At 35.8% G+C, this 24,000-nt stretch overlaps 2 protein-coding genes across 2 annotated transcripts in view; both read left to right on the forward strand.

Moving 5' to 3' along the window:
- Positions 1–24,000, forward strand: part of LOC134741698 (uncharacterized) — a 491,852-nt gene that overhangs the window by 280,708 nt on the left and 187,144 nt on the right. The window lies entirely within an intron of this gene.
- Positions 1–24,000, forward strand: part of LOC134741692 (uncharacterized) — a 61,376-nt gene that overhangs the window by 30,499 nt on the left and 6,877 nt on the right. Inside the window, exons 2-3 of the mRNA XM_063674569.1 lie at positions 16,940–17,302; positions 22,220–22,337. Of these exons, the coding sequence (XP_063530639.1) occupies positions 16,940–17,302; positions 22,220–22,337 (481 nt within the window). The remainder of the gene's footprint in view (positions 1–16,939; positions 17,303–22,219; positions 22,338–24,000) is intronic.

A 24,000-nucleotide genomic window follows, 5' to 3' on the forward strand; every position in this document is an offset into this window, starting at 1 on the left:
CACCACAGAGATAGGATCGCTCGGAGATGGGAATGCAAAGGAAGCTTAAATTTAAATTAAGGTAGTTTGGAGTGGAATACACGGTGGCAGTGATTTTAATACGCGACGGTTTCATTTTCACCTTTTTTTGTGAACGGAGTGGGCGAATGCTGGTTTCATTTTCACCAAGTTTACCAATGATCATAATTTATTATTGTAGGCACTTAAACCTATCGTCCATTTTATTTATTTACCGTACGGCGATTACAATATACAATTATACACTGTAGAGCAGGCAGCAAGGAGATGTTCGTTTGCAAAAATAGTCCTAGATCATTGTAGTGGGCTGAAAAGTGGTGCCGTTACCCCCACCAGCCCTTTGAATTTCCCCCTTACAATTCTCATACATTGGCTATCGAAAAGATCCCACCTTTTGCACAAATTGGACTAATTTGATTCTAGCTCTTAGCCAAATTGAACTACCTAATTAATATTGGTATCAGTTAAAATAACGTTTAATTACCTCTACATTGACATATTTTGTGGTTACAAAAAATAGTATTATTATATGTGTTTAAGATGTTTGAATAAAATATAAAAATAATTGTTTGACGGGTCGCGCGCCACCAGACCAGGGTTCCTTATGAGCAGGCTCCAATGAGGCGCAACAAATTACAGAGCGCCCCGCCCATGGAGTCCATGGACCCGAAACTCCTCCGGAGAGTGGTTGAGGGCCTGTTTTCGGAGGCGCCGCACTTCATCCCACCGGCGATGCCCCCCCCCCCAGTAGTGGACCCAGTGGAACCTCTCGATGTCGTCCCCATCACCAACGACGAGATAGAGTGGGCAATGGACTCAAATGGAATCAAATTAGTTAGATTTGTGCAAAAGGTAGGATTTTTTCGATAGCCAATGTATGAGAATTGTAAGTGGGAAATTCAAAGGGCTGGTGGGAGTAACGGCAGCACTTTTCATCCCGGCAACATCGGGTTTCTAGGAGCCTAGGAACCCCACTATAAGGATCAGAAATCAAACTGCGGTGCGCTATTTTTGCAAACGAGACTTCACTGAGAGCCCGGTCTACTGTACATTCATTATATAAGAATGTAGTTGGAACTCTATAGAAAAAAGCGCTGGTGGCCTAGCGGTAAGAGCGTGCGACTTGCAATCCGGAGGTCGCACAGGTCGCACAGGCACAGGTCCGGGGTTCAAACCCCGGCTCGTACCAATGAGTTTTTCCGAACTTATGAACGAAATACCATTTGATATTTACCAGTCGCTTTTCGGTGAAGGAAAACATCGTGAGGAAACCGGACTAATCCCAACAAGGCCTAGTTTCTCCTCTGGGTTGGAAGGTCAGATGGCAGTCGCTTTCGTAAAAATTAGTGCCTACGCCAATTCTTGGGATTAGTTGCCAAGCTGACCCCAGGCTCCTATGAGCCGTGGCAAAATGCCGGGGCAACGCGAGGAAGATGATGTAGTCAGAACTCTATAGGTACATCATACTTGTACCGTGCAGCGCCATCTTCTTTAAAACTCGGGCACGATTTTGTCTTGAAATTTGCAATGCTGCATTTAATTCGAGACAAACGAAGTAAATATACAAACCGTATTTTACTTGCTATCTTGCTTGCGATCAGACTGAAGCAGATTTTTAGGGCGTTGACACACTGACCTCATTCCTATACTTTGCTCCTTGTAGGTAGTTTTTCGCAAATTAGGTACCTATGAAATTTGTATTAACTTTGATGAAAATTTAGGAGCACGTAAAATCACATAACGAGAGTCCAGTCCACGATTTCAATATGCAATTAGGCATCAATAGGTACGTACAAATGTTATATTTGGCTTAATCTGAGTGTTTTCTATATTTTAGAGAAATATTTAACTTTAGAACTACGACGTTTATATAATAGTCACACCTTAACGATTATATTCCAATTATTTTGGACCATATTTGGGAGCTTTTGGAATATAATTGGGTGGTTTTACGGCACTTGGTTTGGATGAAACATCGTACGGCTATTAATAATATTAACTTTAGTACTCATAAAGTTGTATTTAGCATTTATGTAATGATAAAACAATCGGTAAGCAGGGTAACAAGGAACTAAAACAGTCATTAGTTAGAGAACGACTGAGTCAAAGTCAATAACCATATCCCAAGTTCTGCAAGTCATGTGTATTATGAAGTTAAACGAGTTCGAGAGGAAATGAAAAGTAATTTCATTTTTCACGTCTATGAAAAAGTTTTAATAGGTTTCGTGACTCTCTGACTATCTAGATTTTGAGAGCGCTTAATGGCGTTCTTGTGTTCGGATAATTTATACTTTAAATAAGATAATAATAAGCCTGCCGTCAGTGGCCGTTTCATGTCAAATTTGACGTGGGTTGGTAAAACTGTCACAAATGTTATATAAACGCTGTTTTTGTTTCTTAAGTCTTAAAGTGATGAAGGTTAAAAAGAATCTGGGTATCACTGAGCTATGGAGTAATACGTCATGTGAAAACTACCGAATAAATACCCTGGGGAGAGTATTTACCCGCGTACTTACCTAACCAACTTAATGTCGAGACCTAATGGAGTCACTCGTGATAATTTGCTTAAACTTCATTAATTCATTATATAAGTATTTATGGATAGTATATACTATCTAGCATTTCCCATATACGGAGTAATAGTTATTTAATAGTTTTACTCAAAAGTATATTAGCAATTAAATGTTACGCAAATGGATCGCTGAAACGTAAATAGTTCAACTTAGCAACTACTGCAGTATTATAAAACGAACCATAGGTACATCTTATACAGGCATTTGTAAGAAAAATACTACCCCGGTTTAAGTTTAAGGGAGTTAAACTTAAAAAAATATCAACTTTGGAGTTAAGCCGAGGATGGACAAACATGGTGAAATTATAAAGCCTGGGTCATGAAAAAATCGCTCCTCCGACCTACTTACATTTTTAACCGACTTCAAGATTTCAAAGGAGGAGGTTCTCAATTCGGTTTTTTTTTTAATGTTTGTTACTCCATAACTCCGTCATTTCTGGACCGATTTTTAAAATTCTTTTTTTGATTGTAAGTATATACGTAAAGATTGGTCCCGTTTTTGTCAAAAAGCAGTTCTAATGATGGGATCCATGAGGAATCGAAGGAACTCCTCAAATGTGAAAGGCATACATATAGTGATTTTTGTATTTTTATCAACAAATCCAGCATTTCCATTTTAAAAAGTGACATTAATTTGATGAAGTGGAACTGCTGATGATGATCAGAATGGAACTCTTTAATGACGCATAGTTTACGTTTGACGATTTGTCCTCTTCTTTATGCTTGTTAAGCAACTTAAGTTTTTAAGACATATTTTTGTCAAGCTCGAGTTCTGATGATGAGTCCCACGAGGAACCGAGGGAACTCCTTAAATGTGAAAGGCATACATATAGTGATTTTTGTATTTTCATTAACAAATCCAGCATTTACATTAAAAAAAGTGACATTTGATGAAGTGGAACTGCTGATGATGATCAGAATGGAACTCTTCAATGACACATAGTTCACGTTAGGCGATTTGTTCTCTTCTTTATGGACCCAGATCCAAACTTGGACCCGGACTCGGACCCGGACCCGGGTCTGGACATGGACCCCAACTCGGACCCGGACCCGGACCGAACTCTGACCCAAACTCGGACCCGGAAATGCTACTAGAAAAGTGGGTTTTTTTTGAACTGCGATTCTCACAGAAAAGAAATCCTATCAGAAAAGTAGGTTAGGTTAGGTTAGAACTGCGACCCTTACAAAAACGAAATGCTACTAGAAAAGTGGGTTGTTTTACCACCTTTTCTACATAATTAGGCAAAATATGCTGTCTTTTTCATTTCATTGTCTGGAATCTAAGAGTGCACCATCAACAATAAGTGAACTTTCAGCGGCATCCCTCATTGAAGTCGTTTTTTTTTTCTTAAATTTATTTTACAGATTATATTGCGGACACATCAGCGTCACGCTTTGAGTGACATATTAGGAATGTTGCTCGAAAAACGATTACGCATAATGCATTATAAACACAATTAACTTTTCTTAAGAGCTCTACATATTTAGACATTAATGTAAGTACTAAATATTCTATAATGTTCTGCTTACAAATGCAACTCTGTATGTTTAAAGAGATAGCTGTTGGTTTATGAATAAATGTCACAGTAGCGAGACACCAATTTCCTTGAAAGCATGTTACTGACATTTGATACGGCCGTCAAGGCCGATAGTGTGTTGTCCTATATAATATTAGTACGTAGGCACTAGGGTAAAGCTGGGTCCAAGTCAGCATCGTTAAAGCGTGTCGCGTATCTTTTCTCGTCCAGACTAACGATCATAATAAGCGTTGGTGAAACAAGATGGAGATATGATAGCGGAGTAAACTGTCCCAGACATACATAATATATATGGAGCAGTCTGCACTTTTGTCTCAGACAACTAAGCTGATCTAGTGATATAGGTAGATTAACCTCTGGCTACCTCCCCAAAAGGGAAGTCTACTTGTAGCTATAAAGTTGGTATCGTTTTATATAAATTGAGAACGAGGACTGCATTTTAAAATAATCGTTATAGGTAAGTACTTTTTCAAAGAAAAAGAAACTGTACTTATGCACGAATAATGTACATTCTTTTTTTATATATTGTGACTTTTGTTGCCTGTACTGCACTGCAAAACATCGCAGTGTAGTGATCGCAACGCAATAAATAAAATTAGGAGAATTTAGTCTATTCATATCAACAATTTCAAAGAATATATTCATTAATTTTGTTGTGATAGTTACGATATTTTCTCATAAAATATATGTCAGAAATTGTTCTAAATCCCCGTCTGTAACATCGGAATACGTTTAAAAAATAAAATATCCTAACTACCTTATGTAGTCTAGTAAAAATTCATACTTAACCAAATGCAACTGCTTACATAGAACAACTATATTGTTCTAACTAGCGACCCGCCCCGGCTTCGCACGGGTGCAAACCTGATGTATTATACATATAAACGTTCCTCGTGAATCACAAAAAAAAACCGCATCAAAATCCGTTGCGTAGTTTTAAAGATCTAAGCATACATAGGGACAGACAGCAGTAAGCGACTGTTTTATACTATGTAGTGATAGTGAAGCTACTACTACAAATGAACCACCCCCGTTTATGAAACGAGTAAATTTAATTCAGCAAGTGCGAATACACATTAACAAAGCCGTGCGAGACCGTGGGCGCTCCGAGATCACAAGAAATTATACGCCCAGTAACTTTCATCGTCGGGTGCAAACCTATAGGAACCAGCGGGCATACTCGTATAACAAAACGATTTATAAATGAATTTAGTAAAATCATTATATATTTTATTTTCGCTTGGTAGGTTATGCCTTATAATGCCCATATTCAATTATAAGAATTTCGAAATGTTACTAATGATTTAGAATAAGAAATAATATGTATATAATTAAAAGAGTAGAAAGACAAAAAAGGAGATTATTAGAAACCAAATATAAAACTGCGAAAATACCCAAATACACTCGCCACATTTTTTTTCCAATAAGACTACGTGAATCGAATTTTGTCCCATCTACATCCTTAAAATTAGCTGATTTCTCATCGCAACAGTATCGTAAATTTAGTCAACATTGCCTACCAAACCTTAACCAAAAAGCTGTCCTAGCAATGGCATAAATTCAACCAAAAGTAGCGGTTTTCCTGTGAATTGTCCCGTCTCTTAAAATATTTGTTAGTTTCCTTCGAGAAGGCTGACCTACATTCGTAATGTTTCCATCTCAGCGGAACAAGGATATTTTTGTTTCGCTTAATGCTACTTTATGCATTCTCGCATGTATAGCTTTCATTTAATTAAAAAAGAAATAACAAGTTAAAATTTTACATCTTTTTAAGGGCATACTTTTTGTGAAGTACCCGTGAGATAAAAGATCTTCTCTTGATAGACATAATATAACATTAAGCAGTATCATAGAGTAACTTATACTAGAGCGGTACTGTCATAGTAAATTTTGTAACCCCAGTAAATTCACTGCCATCTGTCGACACACTTTAAAACTAAAAATAAATATTTATGAAAATACGATAAAATGTATTTAAATATGGATAAATGATTTTTTTTATTTGCATTCATTATTTTTATGATTTTGACCCATGTTCTTTCACTGATATGCGTTAAAATTGTTAAATAACAAACGAAACCGTCAACGCCATCTATACGACAGTAAGTCAAAGCTAGTAGCGCCCTCTGAACGAGAATCAAATTTTCTTGATTTTCGAGGCACGTTTTTTCGTTAGACTGTATCCATCTATTACGGAGTTATATCTATCTTTGGTAGTATTAATACTACCCTTGTTTTACCTATAGGTATTTTAGTTTATCATTCAACTCCCCATTATTGCACGTGTTACGAATAAAATAGCTAAGCAATATCACAATTAATTTTTAATTAACTTTCGATTTAACTTTATGTTATATCATTTAAATCTCAATATCTGGCCCCAGCCCCTTGAATAACTCAATCCAAAACTACGAAGCAACATTAAATTTCAGTTAATCGAAAACGATCGAGTGGAGCGGGGTGTTATTCCAGTATTTTAACGGGCGCAGGCGATTCGAAGGTTCAGGATAACCAAACATGTGCTCCAATAGGGGATATTACTGCAATGTTCTGCCACCAGAGTGCATCACTAGCCCGTTTAGTACACCATTGAGTAACTTATACATACTGTGCCTCTAGCAGTTTTTTGACAAGTTTCCAGAGATAATAAAATATGACATTGTTGCATCAAGGCGGTTTGTTTACAGAGTACCTACCGGGAAACGCGAATCCGAAATTTCGCTATCTGCCTCTATATCGCTCAAATATGCAAGAGTGACAGAGATGTTAGATAACGAAATTTCGATTTTCTTGTTTCGCGATAGACCTTCTGATTGTGGTAGTGGCACCCTCTGCGCAGAGTTTCGCGGAATATTCCCTATTCTGCGCAGCTCAACAGATCACCAGGTTACAGTTACACTATCGAGTCTGGGCTTCGAATGGTCTAGTCGTTAGAATAACACCCCAGCAACGAAGTTCCCAACTCCAGCCACGCTTATTGGATTCAAACTAATTGTAACAATACGAAATATTGTAGCTACTAATAAAACTACGTTTTGTGGTTTTCGCTGGTGGCTACATGGCAGATTAATGGTTTTATTGAGGCGTTTTAGATCATTGCCGGCATTAAATGGTTTAGTAAATAATGAAATTATGTTTATCTAAATAGCATGAATAAATGCGTTGCAAGACTATTGTCACTTAATTTATTTCGTCACTTTAAAATAGTTTTATTTAATATATTAATTTAAATAAATTTATTGGAAAATAATCGCTTTATTTCTCAGCTCACTGAATTGTGTTGTTTTGTTTGGTTTTGTGTAAATGTTATTTTAAACATTTAAGTTCACAACATTGTTTTTTATCGTTATCTTCAATTGCTTATGTTTAACAACAAAAATAAAACTGTTAAGTCTTTTGCAATATCTACCCCCATAAAACAAACCATATTTTATCTTTGTTGCAATAAAAACTTGGCTCTAGCCACTATAAGAGCCGCTCAATGCCTTTATCGCAAAGTCAAACTTTCTCGATTGCCTGTAGCAGAAGTGCTCTTGATTTCGAGATCGTGAGTTGTTAACAGTCGTTTAACTTGCGATTAATAGCTCAAACGATTTTACGTCCTAATAGGTGGTGCTTCGATGAGATATCCGGCTATGTTGTTAGGTTTGGACCTAACTCATTTAATTTCTTGAAGTTTCCCTTATTTCTTCTAAAACAGTTTTTCATTATTTACTCGATTATTATTTAGAGCGTACGTTCATTATTCATTATTGTCGAGTATTTTCTTAGTAGAAAAATTGCTCAAAATAATTGACCTAGGTAACAAAAGTGTTTATATTTTCTGAGTTTCTTCAAAGCAAAAGTGAATAGGAAATTTATCTCAACCAAGTTCAGGCCCGGGTTGCGACCAGTAATGTACCTATGACATGAAACAATAGGCTAATTTTTTTGAATGATCAGCGAGCGAGTGGTCAGTTACTTTCTTGTATAAGGGATTTGCGATGACTGGGTACTTTAAAGACTAAATTTTCAATAAGTTTTTAAACACGGTAAATATAAGCCATAAATAAAGTAGAAAAGCAGTCGTTGTATCTCAGTAAGGGTACCAAGAAGAACTATAATAGCTATTATTGACCATAAAACCAATTTGTAGTTTAAGTTATCACATGCATTTTGAGCCTTAATTTACTATTATTTACTCGAAAAAACTCCGCCGCGCAGAAGTAAGCGTAAAGGGGCCCACTGATTACCAGTCCGCCGGACGATATCCGCCTGTCAGTTGTTTGGAACTGTCAACTTTTTATTCTAACTTGCCCCTTAAGGTGAAGCTTAAGATTAGATTCGGACGGCGACTGCAACAACGTTGCTATTGCAGCGGTACTACTGCAAAGTTGACGCAGGCGATGACTGTTAATTTCACAAGTGAAGTGATAAAAAATAGTATTTTCTGCTTAAACAAAGTATTGGAAAATAAATTATTCAAAAACATAAAAAAAAATATCTGAAAGATAAAGTACCTAATCCTGAAAAAAATTAATACCTAAAAGCGGCACGATAAAAATGACGAAGTAAAAGTGCGATCGTTACTGTCAGATGCATGTAGCGCTGGCAAAGGAAACCCATTATTAATAGCCAGCCAGCCCACCGGTATCCGTTAGGGAATAATATATGACATTTTGGTCCGGGAAACTCGAAAATAGGAGAATTAAAGTGGAGCATACCCCGCAGAGTAAACGGGGCGTTTTGATCCAAACATATTTGTTTTGAACGGTTGAAAAGATTCTTTCACAGCGGTTAATAAAACCGAAATGGTTTTTTTATTATTTCAAATCAGACTATGTGTCTCGGAATAATCGGTGAACAGAACACACATGAAAAAATTGCCACAACCGAAAACAGAACCCTTCTTGGAATTAAAGTCGGTTAAAAACACCTACGAGTATTATGAATTAAAAATAATTAATTAATTAAGAAACGTTTTATTTGACGAAGCGTGCGCTGTGGATCTGAACATACCTATGCTATTTTTTGTTATTCAATAAGTCGTATTACATTTTTAAGTTATTTGGATTACATTTAAACGATCTTCGCGGTGATCTAACGCGGTGACAAAATCATATAAGTACTTAGAATGTTTTCGGTTATGTTATTCAAACGCCCAAGATAAAAAAATGGCAAAGTTCTATAGGTAAAGCACATAAAGTCTAATGCATCTGAACTTCTTTTTCCTTACGTAATACCGTTATAATGAACAGTTAAGTTTGTTTACATGTCACTTCTTTGAGATTCATTGGACCCCTTTATAATGATGTGCAAACAGAATCCTCCAAGATATGAAATTGTCCGCAAACTCAACGATCTTGTTACGCTTGCCTATTCTTAGTCAAGGATCTCAAAATCAGGGTTGTGTGTATAGCCCGAAGTGCTTAGCGAACCGAATTAAATATAAATAACACGGGGCAGTAGAAGGCGCGCCAAATTAAATTAAAAATAAAGTGACTTGTGATGACTGTGGGGTTCAATTTAAGAAGAATTTTTATCTTATGGTGTCCGTTACATATGTTTCATCTAATAAATCCGTTACAGGTATGACTTCGAAGGAACACGTGCCTTCTACACATTTGAATCTTATTCTTCAAATAATTTACCTACAGCGAGCTGCCAAATTGCATGGCCACTTTATGAATAATAATGAGTCCATGCAGTTTTGCAACTTGCTGTAGGTAGGTAGCTTAACTAAAAAGTATTTTTTTTTTCAAAATTCTTTTAATTGATGTTTTCCCTAGTGGAGTGAACGAAGAAGTGGTCGAAAAAAAAAAGTCGACTACTAGAGGTACATACGCGAACCACGTTAGTGGCGGAGGCAAGTGGAGGTACAATAAATGAGAAATAACTACTACGCCATAATTATGATCACTTTAAAATATATACATAAGAAGAAGGAAAAGTTTCTAACTACGGATTATTGATAAGTAGCTTTTGCGTCTGCGTGGACATAGTAACCTACTAGAGTAAGAATAACGCCTGGAAAAATCTAATGGCAATCATTCAATTTGAGCATATGTTTACTTACTTGCTTACTTACACACATTATCAGGCGATTCATTAATTATCTCAATTCCAGACCGCTGCTTTTGACCCTCTTAAGGGATGATTTTCGAGATTAAAACTATCCTATGGCCTTCTCCGGGACTCAAACTCTATCTTCTTCTTCTTCCATCCCTTTTCCCATTATTGGGGGGTATCTTTATGCCAAATTTCTACTAAATCGGTTCAGCGGTTTAAGCGTGAAGAGGTAACACACAGACAGACACACAGACTTTCGCATTTACAATATTAAGTATGGATTACAGCTTATGTAGACATTTATCCAAAAATACAAAATGTATATGACAATAAATGGCCAGCGCAAGCAACAGAGCCAAAGTTTGATGAGGCTGATTGTCTGTTGGTGACGGTGAAGAATAACTTTAATGTTGTAGCTATATACCGCTCTCCGTCCTTTCCTGACACCTCGGCCTTCATGAACTCGCTTGCAACAGTAATCACATCCATCAAAACATCGTATTGTAAGATAGTAGCTGGAGACATAAACATCGATACTCTATCAGTAGACTCAAATCAACTCACTACTTGTGTAAACTATCTTTGCTCACTCGCTGAACTCGATCTTATCCCGACTGTAAATGAACCTACTAGAGGCGTCGCTTGCTTAGACCACATCCACGTTTCATCTCGTTATCGTGCGTCGTCGGTAGTATGTAAGTCAAACGTCACTGATCACGACAAGGTGATTGCAGGAATAAAAACTAAAATAGCGTATCCTGTCCAAAAACGACGCCAGTCCAGCAAAATGGATTTTGCCTCCGTTGTGAATGAACTAAAACGACTAGACTGGAGTCGGGTGACAAAACCGATATCTGTAGTTGATTCGGTTCCAGTTTTTAATGAGTTGTTTTTTAATGTAATTCACAATCACACTGCCGAGGTTACTGTAAGTCGTTCCAAATTCGCTATTAAACCCTGGATGACTCCGGGTCTAATTAGATGTTCCAAGCACCGAGATCGTCTGCATGCAAAATGCCATAACAACCCTAACGATGAAAGCCTAAAGTTGATATATACACGGTACAAAAACTTTTATAATAATTTACTAAGGAAGTTAAAACACAAATACGAATCGTTAGAGCTGGAAAAAAACAAAAATGACCCAAAAAAGCTTTGGAATACTATTAAAACTATTACGTATACCGAGAAAACTACTAAAATACCTCTGGAACTCACACACATCAAGAACTCAGTAACTGAATCTCTAGACCACTGCAATGAATACTTCTCGAGTGTCGGCCGAAATCTGGCTGGGAATATATTAACGTCTCTCAATAGCACTCAGGAAAATTTAGCTAGTAAGACTTCAGTCCGGGTATCACCAGCTCAATCCATATTCCTGTACCCTACCGACGTAGCTGAAGTAGAATCCCTCATCAACGGCTTAAAATCAGACAGTGCACCGGGCATTGACGGGATAACACGCCGCTTACTAAAGGTCATCAAGGGTATAATAGCGGTACCTCTCACTCATATTTTTAATCTCAGCCTATCTGAAGGAGTCTTTCCGGAAGAGTGGAAGGTATCGGCCGTTGTTCCTATTCACAAATCAGGTCCTAAATCCAATCCTAGCAACTACAGACAGATCTCCTTGCTGGGAGCTTTTTCTAATATCTTAGAGAAAGTGGTGAACAGGCGCTTAGTAAGTTACTTAGAAAAAAATGATATCCTTTCTAAATGCCAATATGGTTTCCGAGCAAAAAAGTCGACTGCTGATGCTGTTGAGCTCATGTCCAAGCTTGTCTCTGGATACCTAGATGACGGTAAGGCCTATTTGGGAGTATTCTTAGACCTCGCGAAGGCGTTTGACACTGTTTCTGTCCCTATACTGTTTAAAAAGTTGGAGCTCTGTGGGGTTCGGGGAAACGCTCTAAGATGGTTTCAGAGTTATTTGACCGGTCGGACTCAGAAAATAAAGATAGGCAAAGATATGAGCGGCGCGAAAGAGCTAGACTTTGGTGTCCCGCAAGGTAGTATCTTGGGCCCCACACTCTTCATTTTATATGTGAATGACATAGCTAATGCAAATGTAGATCATGCAGACGTCATATGTTACGCGGATGACACTGCCATTCTATTTCATGAAGACTCCTGGAGTAAAGTTGTCAAATCCGCCGATAAGGGAATGGCAGTTGTGGCTAAACGGCTTCAACACAACTTACTTACTTTAAATGTTGACAAGACTAAGTTTGTATGCTTTCATAAATCTCAAGTTTCCGCGCCTAATACTAGTTTGACAAATATCGTGATACATAGATGCAACCCCTTCGGCGGGCACCCAATTCCAAACTGTACTTGTGAACATATCAGTCGGACCAAAACGGTAAAATATCTTGGCGTTACATTTGACGAAAAGCTCGACTTTCAACAACACATATTACTCACTGCCAATCGTATACGTAAATTATATATATATTTAAGAACCTGCGCAATTCTGCTGATAAAAAGCTTCTTAGCACTGTTTATGTTAGTATTCTGCCAACCGATTTTGTCTTATTGCATCACTGCCTGGGGTGGGGCTGCTAAAACAGCTATGATTATATTAGAAAGAGCTCAACGTGCCGTCCTAAAAGTTATGCTTAAAAGTCAGTATTGTACCCAACCAAGCAAGTATTTGGGGATTTGGATGTACTTAACGTTCGTAGTTTGTTTATTATGCGGGTAGTGCTGAACGAACACGCTCGAGTTCTCAGATCGCCAGATCTCTCAGCCATGTTGCAAAAACGGAAGTATAAAATTCCCATTCCAACAGTTAAAACAGCATTCGCAAAAATATTTATAGTATATCTCCAACCGTATATCTACAACAAAGTAAGTGCAAGCAGTAGTTAGATTTGGAGACTGTTCAATCACAGAACTTAAACGCAAACTCAAAAGATGGCTCAATACGCTATCCTACGAGGAGATAGAAGAAATACCGAGGATAAACACTAGTTTATTTACTTATACACAAACATAACATACACACAAACACCACCTAACTCACACACACACACACACGCACACTCACACCTGCATTCGCCACATTTTAGTGAATTCAATTCAAACAACTGTATATAAAATATTAACTTAACTGCTTAGCATGTTAGGTTAGATTAATTTTTTTGTAAATTAATTTAATAATTTTCTTTCTAACAATTACTACCTACCTACTTATATGTCTGATTGTGTTAACTTTCGCGCTACATGTCGTTAGAATACTCGTAACTGTGCCGGCTACCTACAGGACAGGCTCTGCCTAGTGTAGGAACCATGTAAAAATAACTCCTGATTTACATTATTCGAGTACCTGCTTATGTTTTATGATTACTATGTTTGATCAACATCATATATGTACTGAAATAACGATTTACTTTACTTTACTTTACTGTATATTCTTGCAAGGAGAAGCATAACATTTTACAGAAAAAAAGTGATATTAAAAAATAATCTGACATTACAAAAACATGCTCAAAATGAAAAAAAAATGATCACTCTTAAATTTATAATATATTTATAATATAAGTCACGTACTTCTATTGTTTCAACAATTTTGTTTTTAATATTACACGTGATTCTACTTTACATGGAATTAAATTTATAGCTGACGTTATCGCGTCGCCAAAATGCCCTCTGGAGATAAAACCGCAGCAGCTATTTGACTGTTCAGGTCGAGCGTTGCTGACTACTGGCGTCGCCCTCGTTAGTGAAATTTTGACATCTTATGGAGAGTGAAACTTGCTGAGTCTACAAATTTCTAACCACGTTATGTATTATTTTAGAATTATTTTCTGATTGCGCTCTTGGGATGTTTTTTATTCTACAGCTTAGGTTCTAAGTACCAGTATTTCATTGCTACTATTTCCATTCAATTATGTATTTGAGATAGGAATACAGAATACAAAATACAGAACTTTATTATGTATAGGTATAAGTAGGTAGGCTTTATTATTATTAGGTACTTAATATGATGGGTGGGTGCTACTGGGTGACAAAATTGTTCGATAACAATATCCCATAAGCATAACTACGTACGTATTTTTCTTATTTATAGAAATCTCTTAGATTCTGTCTTCAAAAATGGAAATCTTAAATTAATGGTACTTATAGTTATTGAATTTATTAAGGAAATTGACAGTAACATTGTCAATTTAGCATTGTGACAACAACGATTAGATTTGATGATCATTTTATCAGTTTTGACAGTGACAACGACCGTGTCAACGCTATAGCAGTAAAAGTACAGTTTGGATACAGACTACCCCAGCATAACTGATGCATTAACGCGTCGCGACATTGCTACCACAAATTTCAAAAATTCGGTCAGCAACATTTACGGCAGCAATGCAGTTGGCAGCGGTGTTGCGCCGCAGTTTTCATCCTGGTAACATTTAGAGGTACGGTTTCTTTGGTATTCCCAGGAATCCCAGGCGTTAGTTTTCAGGTCGCGGGTCCAAGTCCTGCCGAAAGCGTTGAATTTTTCCATGTTTCCTTTAAATAAAACTCGTTAGTTCCTCGTTTAGGCGATATGCATCCAACTATTAATTCCCAAACAAGTGTTATTGGACTAGTTCACGTAATCTTGATGACGTAACGATGTGATAAACAAACCTGCTGTCAGTGCCACCTCTGGCACTGACCTGGTGGTCCTCGGCATCAGGTTTGACAACTTGTCTGTGCGTGTTTCTCACAACGTGACGTCACGCGCTCCGAGTTGCGTTTGCAGTCACGTGATGCTGGGCATCATAGATTTATAAGGCATAGATTCCTAGTACGTACATCGCTAGTGAAGCCATTTCAAGTGCGACGTCACGTCACACTCGTATCATCGTATTCGAACGGCCCTCGCAGTATTAAAGGTCAAATCGGTTTGTGTACACCTCCCGTTTAAAAATCAAAAACACAGGAAAGATTATTGTTTGTGCAGTGAATGGGTGTCACAACGCATCAAATCATAAAAACATACCGCCTGATATTACATTTCACGCGTTGGTATCGAGTTTAATGTGATATTTTTACGTAATCGTAAATACATAAATCCAAATTTTCGTCAGCCGCCATTTCTTATAAATGTTGCCAGTGTAGTGAATATTTTTTCTTCCAAATGGGACATGAACTTACATTCTAAAATGAATACGCTTAATTGAAGTTCCTTGTATACTTATAGAAAATTATATTTTAACATTTTTTATTATTTTATTTTAAAAATTAATGTTTTTTAATCAAATAACATTAATTAATGTTTTATTTAGTTATTTATTTAGTTTTTTCTTATTTTTATTTTGTGTAATGTTCGTTTTAGATTTAAATTTCGGAAAATTTCAGTTAAATGCCTACAATACGAAAAAAAGTTTCACTTGCATCGTGTTTTTTTAAAGCAACAATGATTTTTATTATTTTATGCACATTTGTTAAATAAAAAAATAGTAAAAACGTATCAGCTTATTTATTGAAACCATATTTCACAAAGTACAGAAATGCAATAAATCCCTAAAAGAAACATAAAATGCTTTTCTACAAAATCAAATCTACACACTTCCAAATTATTAATAACCAAGTGTAAGGATGATGTTAAAATTTCTCTACATCGATGGAAATAAATATATACTGGCAACATATTTTTGTATATATGTGTGTGTAGCTGAGCGTAAAACTACAGCGTTCCACGCACACATCAATCGTGTTTCGGCTTCACTTTTGGCCGATTAGCCGTATGGGGACTATCTGTCTAAGTGTAATTAGTCTAAGCTGGGCATTATTTTAAAAACTATTAAATTATTTTTAATTAATTTATTACGCATATTTACACTTACAAAATATGATTTTCAGCATTCTAATGTTTCCTGCTATGGTAAAAACATAACATTTTATATATTCCCGATTCATGTCAACATCCCTATTATAATTTTCTCGTTTTAAGGGTTCCGTACCCAAAGGGTAAAAACGGGACCCTATTACTAAGACTCCGCTGTCTGTCTGTCTGTCTGTCTGTCTGTCACCAGGCTGTATCTCATGAACCGTGGTAGGTAGACAGTTGAAATTTTCACAGATGATGTATTTCTGTTGCCGCTACAACAACAAATACTAAAAAGTACGGAACCCTCGGTGGGCGAGTCCGACTCGCACTTGTCCTACAATACATTGTGGTTTTTGCATTTGTACCTACTGTTTGTCCTCAGCTTAAGACCGTATCATGTACCTAGTCTGTTTAATTAAGAAGTCTGTTTTCAATTTTCACAGTGTATTAGTTCGCTGTAATGCTGTATTTTTTGCGTCAATAAAAAAATAAACTAAAATTAATGTAACGCTCAACGCTGCCTCCGGATATGCCAGTCAGAGGGTACTACGTCAGTCTACCACAATGCCCCATATAATGTAGATATATAATTATATACATCAATTCAACTTTTCCCCTTTATATTAAGAATACGAAAATTAATGGAATGCCTAACGCTTTGTATTATAATGACAATTAAATAAGGATTTATGATAAAAAATAAAGGACATATTCAGAAAATCTCTCAAGCATTGGCTTGAATAAGGCGGTATTCAGATTTTTTAATTTGGTACGTGTTACTGTTGACAGCTGTGACAGATCATATCCATTACCGTGTGATAACAAGATATTACTATCTGAACAGACCTCCAGACTAACTTTGTAATTAAACTTTAATACTTTTCGAAAAATTGTGGTCTAATTTGCGTACTTAAAATTAATTATAATATTTTTTCTTTGTTACAGATTTACACGCAATAAAAATAGTGAAAGTCGTGGTGCCAGAAATAATCCAATATGGCGTACAGGACGCAGTTATACTAGATTGTGATTACACATATGGGAATGATACGTCGGGACTAGTGGTGAAGTGGTTCTTTAGGAATAAAACGCGACCAGTGTACCAGTGGATACCATCACAGAAACCCCAGGACTTGGGTATTTTAAGAAGTAGAGTAGACTTGAGTTATAAGGCCTCGAATGATCCGCTGAAGATGCACCGGGCACTAAGGATAGTGAAACCAAATACGGATATTTCTGGAGACTACACGTGTGTGGTGTCTACATTTATGGCGGAAGATCAGAGGACAAAGCAGATGATTGTTTTCGGTAAGTAATTTTCCCATTTGCAGCTTTTTTATCTGTAAATGGCTAAGTTACTATCGAAGTTGTTTGGTTAATACTTGAGAAAGACAAAAGAGTTGCATATTATTAAAGTACTTAAAAAAATCTGCATGAATCTTTATACGTAACAAAACTTATCTCGGTGGATACCCCAGATCTGCCATACAAAACCGCTACGGACAAAATATAGGTAGGTACTACAAACATTTATAAAAAAGGACCCAGAAAGGTACAAAAAATCTTATTAACTTTTACATGTCATACAAATGTATTTCTTGTAAAATTGGGCCTTCGCTCTTCAAATAAGGTTAGGTCGAAAAAAGCGATAACTCGTCCGTACCGACCTCGAGAATTCGGCCAAAGTACGGTCCTTCACATTTGTACATTCGCCAACTTATGTACAAAATATTTATCGCTCGCATTGAAAGCTAGGGAACACTCGAAAACTTTCTATAAGAACATTACCCACTTTCACAAATATAACATAGATCTTACTATAAATCATTAATTTAAGCTAAGATGATCTAAAACTTGATTTACAGAAGGCTCTATTAACTGATTTTAATTTCATCTGATTTTTTTATATGATCTGTCAGCTGTCAACAGTAACGCTTCTGGTTGAAGAAATGTCACTTTTGAAAGCTGATATTTCGTAACAAATCGAAATCAAATTCATAACGAGTTATTACAATCAGAATAATCCTCCAGCTCACCAGTCAGCTACTCGGTACTACTAGTGATGGGAAATTGCCGAGAATATTTCCGATTGAGAAAATATTCTCGGAAATGTTACGGAAACATTTCCAAAACTGGCAATTTATCTAAAAGCACGTGTTTTTTGTATAGAAACTAGATTTTTCTAATGATGAAATATTTTAGAAATACAAGGTTCCTTATCGTTACGTTGAAACCAGGATCATTTCACTCGAATTTCATGAATTTTTCGTAAATTACCATAAATTGCCGTAAAATTCTCATAAATTGCAGGGAAATTTCCTTGGTAATTTATGTTTTATTTTTTAAATATGATGTATAAATAACATTTCTATATATTGTTTCTCGCAAAAAATGCTAAAAAAATGCATTTTAGTGATTGACATATATTTAAGTGCTAGTTTTGTTAAATCAAATTATAACTGCATGTGAACGCATCAATTAGTCCCCTAGATGAGACTGGTTTCTTCAAAAGTTCATTGTTGAGGTCACATAATATCCCTAGTCACCTTACTAACTTTTTTTGGTACAATAGTGGTACCGTCAAAAGGGCATAACTGCCGTAAGTTTCTTTAGAACATACGCTCTTCTTGTACAAACGTTTCCTTAAAAAAAATTAAGATTTTTAAATTTTATACAAATATAAGAAGGCAGAGCAAATAAAGTTTAGCTAGAAAAATAATGAAAAACTAGGAAACTGTTGATTCAGATTCATAATCTCTTAAGACTTTCGGTTCGATTATCTCCCAAAGTATTTATTTAAGCAAAAAATGATCTTAAATACCTTGAAATCATTTTTAAAACCCTACTCAATGATGGGGCACAAATTTATGTACGTTAATTTTTCTATTAAATTTTAATTTTCAAAATATTCCTATCCCTAACTTAGAAACCCTTTTAGGTATGTATTATATTTTCCATTTGTAATATTACTAAGTAACTCTTTTGACAGCTCTACTCGCTAAAAAAAGTGCAACATAATCATCAAAAAAATGTAAATTTCCTTATTTTTCACGTCAGGAGAATATTGCGGAAATATTCTCAGTAAATTACGTAACCGAAAGTTTCCCATAAAGGAAACTTTCCGCTCGCCCATCACTAGGTACAACGTCATTTTTGCGCTAGACGAAACAAATCAGTCACCAGTGGTATAAAATACCAGTGATATTTTATTTAACTATTTGTTATTGAATCGCTCTGATGTCAGTTATAGTACTACTTGTTATAAAATAACGTTTGGTTTGTGTTATATATAGCATAGTACGGCAAACATCTAGTTAGCCGTACTATATATAGTATAGTTTAGATATGTTTGTAGTGACGGAAATGCTATAACAGTCCCAAAATCTCCATACAAAATTTAGGTGTCCAACTGGTGTGGCTGAGCGTCCGCGAACGTGTGAATTAAAATACCTCAAGAATCCTCCGAAATACTTCAAGTAAGCATTACAGCTGTAGGGGTGGGTTCAATGATCTTGGTTTCTGATGTTCCAAGTTTCAGTAAGTACCTAAGTACTATGAAATATAAATGAAGAAGGAGAATTTGCAATATATATATAGGTAGTGGTGAAATAGAAGGCCAATTACCTTTTCTCCCTAAATGCAAAATTAATGGATCTTACGGGCGTATTAGAATTTTAGTTATTTAGGTATGATACTGATCTGCCCGTGTCAAAAGTGACGTTTTTGGTTGACGAAATGTAATTTTTGACACTTATAGATCAATATAATTATGATATCGGAAACAGATCGAATAACTAAAATAAAATTGTCATACGCCTGATAAACAAATGAATGTGACTATGATACTACTTGTAACTACGTTACTATTTTTTTTTAAATTACCCATATACTACCCATAGAGTAACTTATACTAGAGCGGTACTACTGTCATAGTAAATTTTGTAACCCCAGTAAATTCACTGCCATATCTGTCGACACACTTTACATAAAACATTACCATTTAACCCACAGCTGCTAAATCGTAGAAGAAAACATAATGTTGCCCCCATATCAACTACAAAATCTGTATTTGCTAAGAGACAATTTGGAGTGCAATCTGCATATGTGTACAATAAAATAAACAAAATACTAAATATATACTATTTACAACTATATAAATGTAAAAAAATATTAACCGAGTGGCTTAAAATACTTAACTACGAGGAGACAGAGGCTCTGATATATTAAATTAAGTTGATATTAACTCAAACTCTAAAGTACCTACTTATCAGTTTTAATATAATAAGTAAGAAAATATGACATTTTACATTTTACAGTACCTATTGTATAAGAAAATACCTATTGTGTAAGAAAAGTACGATACATAGTTCTATGCTTTACAGTACCTATATATAAGAAGTGCCGATTAGTACATCACCTCACCACCTGCACTCACACGATCTCATACACCTACACACACACATACACACTCACTCACTCTCCACACACACACACACACACACACACACACACACACACACACACACACACACACACACACACACACACACACACACACACACACACACACACACACACTCACACACACATATATACACATTTAATGTAGATAAAATTGTATTAGCTTAAATTTTCTTTCTGCTTTTGTTAAACTAAAAATTACTTGTTGCTACGGAGGAGCGGGGCTTCCTGATACAGGTATAATATACTTAAAAGGAAGTCCCAACCTACTACCTTGTAATGTAACATTTTATTAATGAAATAAAATATTTTCATTTTCATTTTTCATATTCATTTTCACTTTAAAACTAAAAATTTATATTTATAAAAATACGATAAAATGTATTTAAATATGGATAAATGTTTTTTTTTATTTGCATTAATTATTTTTATGATTTTGACCCATGTTTTTTCACTGATATGCGTTAAAATTGTTAAATAACAAACGAAACCGTCAACGCCATCTATACGACAGTAGGCCAAAGCTAGTAGCGCCCTCTGAACGAGAATCAAATTTTCTTGATTTTCGAGGGACGGTTTTTCCTTAGATTGTATCCATCTATTACGGAGTTATATCTATCTTTGCTATACCTTACGTATTATGGTAATGAAAATAGTAAATTGAAATACCAATACCTGTCCATGTTTGCTGATACGTTATCAATCTATCCATACTCTACAGTTCTATCGAACTAGGTTTAAAATTGAGATTTATTTGAATATATTCGAAAGTAAAGTTTGATATTTAGGTAATACCACAATTTACCTGCGTGATAAATTATTGTCAGCAATTCACTATCTTATTCATAATACTATACAAGTCTCATTTAGTTAATTTATGTTTTATGCCTTTCTGAGAAATTACATAAATAATGTCAAAATGACAGATTGTGTTTAATAGTTAATTCAGGTCTGAAGCCGATATATGAATAACGCCGTTAAACCTTACACTAGAATAAATTACACTAAGCACTATTCAAGACCAAAAGGCGTCTGCATCCATGGCATGTCTTATAAGAATTTCAACTAGTTACAATTCCACGTCCAAAGATAAACATTTTTAAAAGCTTCGGATTTGTTTCGAGCCAGCTCCGCATGCACTGTAAAAGCCATGGTCCACAAAATATTTTCTTTCTTTATTTATAAAGGTACTTTGTATTTTATTTTAGAATTAGAAAGAAATTAGGGCCTTTTAAATGGGCCTCACGGCAAAGCCGCCGCAGCCGTCAAGCCGTGAGGCCCTAATTCACTAGCTTTCCTGGGTGTCATGCTTCAAAACTTCTATCACCGAATTAGGCGTGTCACCAAATAATACACATAGTTAACTTTTTGCGGTTCGGGACTGGTAAATTTGGTTTATTAGTAGAGCTAATAATGAAGTACTTATGTACAGTCAGCAAAATTATTACCTATCCTCGTCCTGCCCATTGTGATTTCTTGAGGACATATATTCCATTTTTATCAAGTTATGAATGAAAAGCCTGAAAAGGTTGAGGTTAGACTAAAACCTTTTTTTTTACTTAAAATGTGAAACAAAGGAAAATCAACGCTATATTTCAAATAACTTTGTTTAAATTTCAATGGCTTAAACTGAGTATGGTGGGCGGGACGAGGCTATTACACCATACTTATAATACCGTCATTTAAATACTTCAATTTCATGTGTTTCATGTGTTTTTTGGGACCTCATATTTGTACGTTTTAATTTGTTATCTTTTCTTTCAGTTCCCGAGACAAATTTCCGCCTAATCCAGAACAAGACTGATGACGACACAGTGAACGTCATTTGTGCTGCAGAGGGAGCCTACCCAGCACCCAATCTTACGCTAGCAACGCCTGAGAGGTATTTAAAGCCACTGTTGCGACGATGTTATGCTACTGCCGTTGGGCCTACACACAATTAGACGTCACGACGACGTGCTGTGGCACGTTGCGGCGTCGTCGTAACGTCTAATTGTGTGTAGGCCCTAACGGCGTAATGTCACCTAAAGAGTCATTTTTTATTTTGCTGTAATTTTTTCATTTCTCACAGATTTTGATAAAAATTGGTAGGTTTGAAAAGCTCGGTACTTATTCTGATCGGAATAAACACAAAATCCAAATTTGGGATAAAAAAATGTATGAAAATTCTCATTGATTTACGGAAAATTCCATACGTTTTCCGTGACTCAGTGGAAGATTTTGTATGACATACAGTGAAATTGCGCTTATGTTGTACAGAATAAGGAACTATCTATCCACCAAATTTATCAAAATCTGAGAAAAATGAAAAAATGACATAATAAAAAATGACCCTTATAGTGACGTCACCGACGTCAACGCTGAAACGGACCTATTAATATTGCACAGATTTGTTTATTCGCAATTAAGCAAATACCTTTGCTTATAACATCTTTTTGACCTCCATCGATCAACAGCTACCTGTAATGCGCCTGGATCACATAATAAGGAAAATATCACTCCATGTTTTTACGGTATAACTTTTTTTTTTATTTGTGAGTGACTTCCACCTCACTGCTTAGTAGTCTAGGCATAAGAAAAGTTGGTCTCATATAATGGTTTTTTCATACAGGTTTTTTTTAAATGTTAACAACAAGACGTTAACAATAACGTAATTTTTTTACTAGAGGTTTTTTAGTAATATGCTGAGTATCCTATTGTAATTCACAGTATTTCATTGCATATAATGTTATATTTGTATAAAATGACTAGTAAAATATGCAATCTACAAACTAACCTATATTGTTTACTCTACAAGTATACAAGCTCATACAAAAACACTCAAAGGTGATATGTTATTGGCCGGTACTGTACTGTAGCATCTTGGATGAAAAGACAAAAGATTGATTGACACATTAAAATTTTTGATAACACTGCCAACAATAAACATGTGGAACTTAAAAACATGTTTCTAATTTTAAGCGTAACCGAATGGTTTATAGTAGTTATCAATACCAATCGCACGTGTCTTGAAACTAGAAAGTGCACTCTGCTGTAATTAGGTATTATAAATTCTGTTCAATTCTGAGCTGTTCCATCTATAGTCCGCTTAACCTCAAACACTAAAATTTCCTTTTCGCGATTTCTCTCTAATTCCTACCAAACGCTGTAACCGTCAAAATTATGCTGACCTGCCCTGTCCTCCTCCGACGTTTAACATGCGGTTGGAGCGGGGATTTTGAATTGAATTGGACATGCCTGAACTTAGTAGTCGTTTTGCCGTGTTAGAAGCCATCAATGCATATACTAGCCGCATTGCGGTTTGCACCTGGTATTCCCAAATGACTGGTTAATCTGGTCATACCCTATGTTTGAGATTGCACAGATTTTGACAGCGAAATGTTTAAATCGCTGCACTATAGTTGTTTCCTAAACATTGAAATCAGCTTTTAGCATAATCGAACTACTTACATGACAAAAGTCGAAATCTTCAGAACAGTCCTGCACTTTGGTAAGTATATTTATTTGTATAGGTCAAAGATACATCGGTAGGTTAGCAATTAACA

This window comes from Cydia strobilella, chromosome 5 (assembly GCF_947568885.1).
Source record: "Cydia strobilella chromosome 5, ilCydStro3.1, whole genome shotgun sequence".
Taxonomy (NCBI): domain Eukaryota; kingdom Metazoa; phylum Arthropoda; class Insecta; order Lepidoptera; family Tortricidae; genus Cydia; species Cydia strobilella.